A 7,576-nucleotide genomic window follows, 5' to 3' on the forward strand; every position below is an offset into this window, starting at 1 on the left:
AATGGATGGTGGATGGATGGATAGATGCATGGACGGACGGACAGAAGGATGGGTGGACAGATGGATGGATAAACATAAGTGAGTGACGGGACCTTGGGACCTTGGGAGTAGAGTCCTTGGTTGAGCTCTGACTCTCCCGCGGTGGCCGAGCTCACGCCCCAAGCAGGGCTGTGTAGGGTGTTTGAGAAGGGAGAGGCCAGTGTCATATTTGGGTCAGGCTGGTATCTTCACAGTCACTTTTAATACCAGAAGTTGTTCTACTCATGGCACCAATACACTACAAGGGCCATCAGCCTGAACACCCCTCCGGTGACTTCCCCTCGGAATTAGGTGATGGCTGAGATGTCACCAGCCCAGAGCCCACTCTAAGCACCCTCTGTATATGGTGGATGGATGAATGGATGGATGGCCAGATGTGAGAGGCCTCCTGTGTGTACTCGGCAGCCCTGGCCCGCCCTCAGGGAGTTCTGGAAAGGGACGTGTCTCCCTAGAGACCCCTGTGGGGCTGGTGGCCTCACAGTCACGACCCGGCTGGCGTGGCAAACCTGAAGAGACTTTCTGCAGAGCAGACTGGGATGGACGGCCCTCCGCTGGGCTTCCTCGTGCTCATGGAAGAGCCGAGTCCATGTGCTCCCAGCACAGTCTGAGTCAGAAACCATATTAGGTTTACCGAGCGAGCTTCTGGAAGCTGAGCTTGGGAAAATCACGCCTCGCACCCGTACAGCGCTGGGGTGTAGGGAGACGTTCTCTCGCACTTTCCATCCCCTGAGCCTCCGAAAGCCCAAGGTAGGCCCGTCTGTGGTCATTTTCTCAAAGATTACAAAGGAAGGCGGCAGGGACGGATGGCAACTCGGTCACACTAGCAGGGGGTGACGGGCAGCTCTCAAACCCGCATCCCCTAGGGCCCAGGATGGGCCTCTTGAGGAGACCCAGGCAGGCCTCCAGGAGTCAGGAACTGGGCCGCACGTGCTTCGGCCAGGACCCCCCGGCCAGCCCGGCGGCCACCGCTGTCCTCTTGGCTTCGTGCCCGTCCGGCTCCGCCCCGCGGGCGTCCTGCACACCACAGGCCCCATCATCCTTTGCCTTTCCCAGTTCTTCTCCGCTGCCGTGCTCCTGAAATCAGAAAGGAATCTAGAAAGCATTTCCAGTTCATGCTGTGTAACTGACGGGCCTGGCCTTGCGCCGGCGCTCACTCTCGGGATGGACGAGCCGGGGTCAAAGGCCCCCGCCAGCCCCAGGGACCCTGTTCTGTGCGGAAGCAGCTCTGAGCTTGTGTATATATTGCTGGGAGCTGGAGGGAGGCTCGAGGGGGCAGCGGAGAAAGGACAAGGCCAGGAAGCCCCGGGGCTCCGAGGCTTCATGCACATTTCCAGACACTCGCCTGCAGGCGTTAGGCGCCTCCGGCTTCCTCCAATGGCCTCTTCGTGGTTTAAAAGAGGCAGAGTATCATGCTCTCTGTTTGGTGGCCTGCGAGGGTCATAGGTGAGCCCATCTTTCCCATGGGAACCAAGGAAAACGCAAAGCTAGGGCTGATGAGAGACTCCAGGCAGCTCTTCTAGAACGATCCGGCATCTATGGGGTATTTCATGCCTTTGACATTCCATTTGTCTGGCAGAGACGCCTACTTTCCCAAATAAGCGGTATTCCCCCACCTAAGTGCAATGGTCAGTTTGGGGGTTTAAAGTCATTACCGACTTTAGGGATTGAAGAGCAAAGGCCACGCCATGTCACATGGCAGATGGTATCACCATCGCCTTGTGTGGGCAAGTGTCTGGCTTGGCTTCGCTTCGGGAAGATACTGACAGAATCATGTCACTTCAAAGCCTGATAAAATACTGAAGGACGACAGGCCACTAAGCAATATTCGGAACCGTCCTGGCCCACGGTTCTGGTGTCGCCTCGCTCTGGTTAGACAGTGACCAAATGCCCCGTTTGACTTTCTAGAGTCTGGACTCGAGGGGCAGGGGAGGAAAGCGAGACAAATTTGTCCAGGCTTTTGCTCTGCTTGGAAGACGCTGGTCCAGGGCAGAATTGGAAACTCAGATTTTGGGGTATATCCTCAACAATGCAAGTTTACAAGCGGTTCCCACGTGTCCTGTGTTTAGACCTGGCCTCGTCACAGCTCGTCTTGCTTAGAGAAGAGGACCGCGCCAAGTCTGCTCACCAAGGCCCTTCCTCACGCCACGCACAGCACGGGGGTCTGAGCACAAGCCAACGGCCCCCGGCCCGCTCTACCTTGCCGCGTTCTCCATCGGTGGGCTCCGCGGCTCCATCGTCTTCAGAGTTCAGCCCGTGACTGCTCACGTCCTCCTTGGCAAGTCCTGGGCGAGCTGTCCTCCCCAAGCAAGACAGCAGGATCAGCACGGGGAGGTGGCTCCCGAGGGAGTGGACAGCAGAGCGATTAGTAATACACCGGGGACCATTCCAAAAGCATCATCGCGCCAGAGCCCCAGCTCCGCCCTTTAGACTACAGCGCCCTCTGGAGGGCAGGGGTCCACAGCATCGCTGCTCAAGCATTTCTGTGCTGGAATTTTCATCTTTTCTTTCAATGAAACCGGCATGAAATGGAGTCAGGTTTCCAGTTCTGTTCTTAGCTCTTTGCTTGTTTTAGTTCACTGGAATTTTTACTCACAAGAGTTCACCCATGTTCATCATCCCTTCCTACCAAATCCATCCCACCTTAGAACGGAGCGACTTTCTTGCCCTGCGGTGCACCTCCCCGCACCCCAAAAATCTGCGTGTGGAGGTTTGTGGAGGGGGAAGTCAGATGGCTCAGGAAAAATGCAAGCGCGTTTCTGTTCAAGTCGAAAATATAAATGAAACGCATTTTTCAAATAAAGAATAAATGTATCATTTGCTTGTTACCTATGTTAAGTAAATTTTAAAGTTTATTTCCAGACTTTATCAATTAGAAAAATTTGGTTTGGCGAAATTGAATCGTGAGGACTTAAAAAATATCAGCACGCTTTTGCTCTCTCTTAGCGTTTTTAGGTAACACAGTAGCCCGTGGAATTTTCTTCACAAATATGTAAGCTCAGCAACGAACTCAGAGACTGTCTGCCTTATTCACTGCTGTGTCCCCATCACCTCAGACAAGGCGTGGTGTCAGAAGATGCTCCATGATTGGTGAGTGAGCGAATGCGTGAGTGAGTGAACGACGGAATAACTGATGAATGAATGAATGAATGAATGAATGACCCACGATCAATTTCCTCCCTTTCCTGGCGTACGAAACTCTTTATGTGTTATGAACTAAAGCAGACCGGTAGCTATCAAATGTTCCCTTTTATTCCTCACCGATGCAAGTCCAGTAAGTTTTTTAAATGAAAGCATTAAGTTGGACTCACAGGTCTAAGAATCTGAGAATCCACCACACAGGGAAAGTCAAAGGTACAAACACACGCAGGTTCCCATCCAGGATGCAGTACACAGCAGTGGCCACTAGAGGGAGCCACAGAACTTTCCAAAGAGCAGCGGCAGACAGGAAAGCCAACCAGCACGTGATTCTGCTCCAAGCATCACCCAGCATAGGTCCCCGCCATAAACTTGTTATTGCTACTGCACTGTATAAAGTCCGACTCACCAAAACAAGCTGGGACAAGAGTAAGCGGCAGCTTTAGAAAAGTGACCTCACCTCCCTGCTCAAAGAGTTCACACCTCTGCACACACACTCTCTCCAGCTTTAAAAATCCAATGTAAATCTGGGGGAGGGGGAGGTTGATGGGGAAAAAATGGACGTATATGTGTCGACAGAAGCAAATCTAACTATGGGCGGTGAACACATAATAAATTAAAAAATAATTATTATTAAGAAAAAGAAAAAAAATGTTAAATCGAAGAAAACATTTAATAAAAATTCACCGGCAAAGAAAAGCGAAACTGTAACCTAAAGGATGAAAAATGCATTTTTAAGGCCATGTACAATTATCTTCTGCCTCCAGCAACGTTTTTATAAGAGGACATTCGACGGCCGACACATACAATTTCATCTCCCGCAGCAGAGAAGCTGACCGGGAAGTCACATCAGACAGAATCATAATCCTGTTGGTCAAGTTTCAAAGGCTTCATGTGTAACTGAGTGTAGGAAGAAAAGAATGTCTCACAAACTCCTTCTCCCAAAAGATCCGAATAACCCTGCAAATATGTTCAGGGCCATTAGAAGCCGCAGATGTTATCACAGGCAGGATCGTGCAAACTTTAAAGGACCTAGGCCGCAAAGGGCACTGCTTCGAAAATGGATTTTAATACATTGGAAAGGAACAGAAGTTAGTTTCTCTTTGAAATGTTTTAAAACTGTCCATGCCTTACTTAAAATATAAAAAGTGATTGGCTCCACCGGCATTCTTGCTTATAGTTCTATTTCCATGGCACGTGAAATTGTAGCAAACCTCCAGAATTACACTCAGCAATAAAAGGGACAGAAGACAGAACTGAAAACCGGAACGATTCAAGAAAGCAATTCTAAGAATAACCGACTAATTAAAAGCTAAAATTAAGTGGCCTCCTGAGAGTTCCAGGGAAGAGAAGATTCTAGAACCTCTATGGTTGCGTGACCTGTGGGAAAATCTAATGGGCTCGCACTTGCTGACTTCCAAGAAGAGGGAAATAGACTCGAAACGGAGACAGTGCAGAGCTCGTCGGTGATGGCGTCTGCAGCCCTCACCCAGCACCCGAAAAAGAAGCCTGCCATGTCACCACTGACGAAGCTGCTATGAGATGCAGCTGGCTGGCTGAAAAGCTTTCTGAGTCAATTTCAGTCCCAACTGCTGGCCCGCGGTGGGGCAGAAGGTGTGGCGAAACTGGGAACCAGCCGTGATTTATACGGGGAGTGAAAAGACCATCATTTGAATTTCTTTTTAATTATGACTTTTTTAGTAATCTAATTATATCCTAATTACAGTGATGACCCTTCTCGCTTCAAGGGAATCATGCACGCTTCTGGAACATTCTCCGCGAAAGTCCTCTCGTTTGCCGTTTTAAAGAGAGAGTCGGCAAATCGCAGAGTGACTTAAAGTGTCAGCTCTGGCGTCTGACCTGGGGCTGGCTGTGCTCTGGCCGAGCCACACCGACGCTCAGCTCCTGAAATAACCCCGGTGAGATTCTCTTGAGAGGAACCTCCCCAATTACCGGGAAACAACGTCCCCTTGCTCACCCCCTCGGGCCTGTGCGGGCTCCACGTGACGCCCGCGTTGTGCTATGCAAGCCATTATTCCTTCTTTTGCCCGCCAAGGAGCTGCGACGTCTCTGACACACAGGCTGCGTGCAGGGGCATCTGAGACACTTGCCAGTAACCCCAACTGGCCGGGCAGCTCAGCACAGGGGGTCCGGGCGGCTTCCCTTCACCCCTAACTCTCGATGCCACAGGGCAAGTCACGTAACCGCCTCACTAGGATCTGAGATGCAGCCTCGCCGTGGCCCCTGTCCCAGGCGCCCGGTCACCTGTTAATACCGTAAAGACCCATTAAGCCTGCCAGCTGGCGGGCACCATAACAGCCCAAACTCCAGGCGCTCTTCCCTGTCACTGCCTGAGGTGGATGGGTGACCCGCGCGGAGACCGAGCCAGGGCCCTCGGCTGCCCAGCGCCCCTAATGAGCTACCTGACGCCGACGGGAGCGGCTTCCACTCTGTCCAGTGAACCCGAGCTGTTGGTACCAGCCGGGTCTCCCAGCACCCACGGCGCCTGCAGCCCAGGGGGCCCCGCGCCCACCCAGCCCTGCCCGCTGGGGACAGGCGGCAGGGACGCTGGCCAAAAGCCACCTGGACAAATGTGTCTGCCACCTGCGCGGCCCTCCAGCTTCTGACAGGGCGACCCACCCCCTGCCTCCCCTGGGACCCGTCATGCAAATCCCCTCCAGCAAAACGCCACCGGCAAACTCTCCACGGCACCGGTGGCGACGACCCCGAACGGAAGGCGGCGGGCGCGTCTGTCATGGGGGCTGCCGAGGTGGACGAGGGCGTCTCCATCCGGCGTCACGCGACGCTGCCCGGGACGGGGACGGGGACGGGCAGCGCACTGTCCGCGGGATGCTGCCGCTTACTCCGGTTCTCCCCCCGAGACGGCCACAGGAGGCTTGCGTTTCACAGTGAACTCGCGCGTCTTTGGATTTTTACCCGGGTGCACACACTGCCTACCTGAAATGACGTTTTCAACCGATCTTCTGCTGGAGAGGACCCTCACCCTGCGTGTTGGGGTGGTCTGACCTCATTCTAACAGGAAGTCGTGGGGAGCTTCTGAGTTAGCGAAACTGGGGACTGCTCCTTGAGCAAGGTCGAGATGGTGTGGCTCATTCGGGAAGGTGCGTGGACGGGGGACCGGACGCCACCACCCAGGTGTCACTCCCTCCCTCGTTCCTGCAGCGACGCCGGACCTAACGCGCGGGCGGGCCTGACTCGGTCCGCGTAAACGAATCGGCGTCCGTGACGGACACCACGAACGACGGGGACAAAGTGGACGTTCGCGCCGCCACTCACAGTTCGGAAGTCTCGACTGCTGAAGCTGGACCTTCAGCCAGATGCTGCTTCGCTGGTCCCAGGCTCCCGGGGCCTCCACCTCCCACAGGCGGCCCCGCTCCTCCGGCCGGGCCCGCAGGAACCTCCTGCAGACTGAGAAAGGGCGCAGCCCCGAGTCAGGCAGGCCACCCCCCGCACGGGCAGCCTCTCCGTGTCCCCAGCCAGGGCCACTTCTGGCGCCCTCTGCAGCCCGGCTCGCCCCAGCGCTGAGCCATGCTCCATAAAAGCCACATCCCGCCACCCTCGCCTGCCCGCCCCCCTTCATCCATCTCATTTTTGCCAATGCTGGTGGCCAAAGCAAAATCCCACAGGCTGGGCGCTTAAAGAACAGACGTTTTTGTCTTGCAGCCTGGAGACTGGAAGTCCCAGGTCGAGGCGTCAGCAGTCCGCTTTCTCCGGAGGCCTCTTCCCCCGGCTCGCAGGCGGCCGCCTTCTTACTGTGCCCTCACGGGGTCTGCCCTGTGAACCCGCCTGTGTTCTCACTGTCCCTTCTGATAAAGCCTCTTCTTGCCAGTCCTACTGGATTAGGACCCCACGCCTATGACCTCATTTAAGCTAATTACCTCTTCAAGGTCCCCACCTCCACACAGTCACACCGGGGTTAGGGCGTCAGCGTAAGAACTGGGGGTGCCCGATTCACCCCGTAACATAGCCGCACCTCAGGCATCACCCTTCCTCCCTCCGAGCCTCCTCAGCCCTCCTCCCCCACGGAACCTCCCACAGGCGCCTTGGTTCTAGAGTCCCCTCAGCGTTTGGGGACGCTGACGCCCACGTGTACAGGTTAGCATGATCCCAAGTGCAGCCGGGTGGGAAGCTTCCCCCAGCCCTGCGGGTGGCATGGGGACCGCACCGGACCCTCCCCCAGCGGGCGGGGCCTGGGTCAAGAGCACAGGTCGAAGCCTGCAGAGCTGACGCTAAGTGCCCGAAAGGCACAGCAAAGGCCACGGGGTGCTGGATAGAAGCTCCCGATCTCCCATCTCGACACGGCTAATTTCAACACAACAGGGAAAGCCAGTTTCGCATTTAGAATTCTTGGACGCCTTGGAGTTTTGCACCAGAATGTGAC

General features: G+C 54.9%; 1 protein-coding gene across 1 annotated transcript in view; it reads right to left on the reverse strand.

Moving 5' to 3' along the window:
* Positions 1 to 449: 449 nt before the first annotated feature.
* Positions 450 to 7,576, reverse strand: part of LOC120587334 (protein FAM169B-like) — a 50,228-nt gene continuing 43,101 nt past the window's right edge. Inside the window, exons 7-9 of the mRNA XM_039844064.1 lie at positions 6,472 to 6,603; positions 2,236 to 2,330; positions 450 to 1,113 (exon numbers count right to left, since the gene is read on the reverse strand). Coding sequence (XP_039699998.1) covers positions 949 to 1,113; positions 2,236 to 2,330; positions 6,472 to 6,603 — 392 coding nt within the window. The 3' untranslated portion in view covers positions 450 to 948. The remainder of the gene's footprint in view (positions 1,114 to 2,235; positions 2,331 to 6,471; positions 6,604 to 7,576) is intronic.

This window comes from Pteropus medius, unplaced genomic scaffold, assembly GCF_902729225.1.
Source record: "Pteropus medius unplaced genomic scaffold, Ma_sr-lr_union100, whole genome shotgun sequence".
Taxonomy (NCBI): Eukaryota; Metazoa; Chordata; class Mammalia; order Chiroptera; family Pteropodidae; genus Pteropus; species Pteropus medius.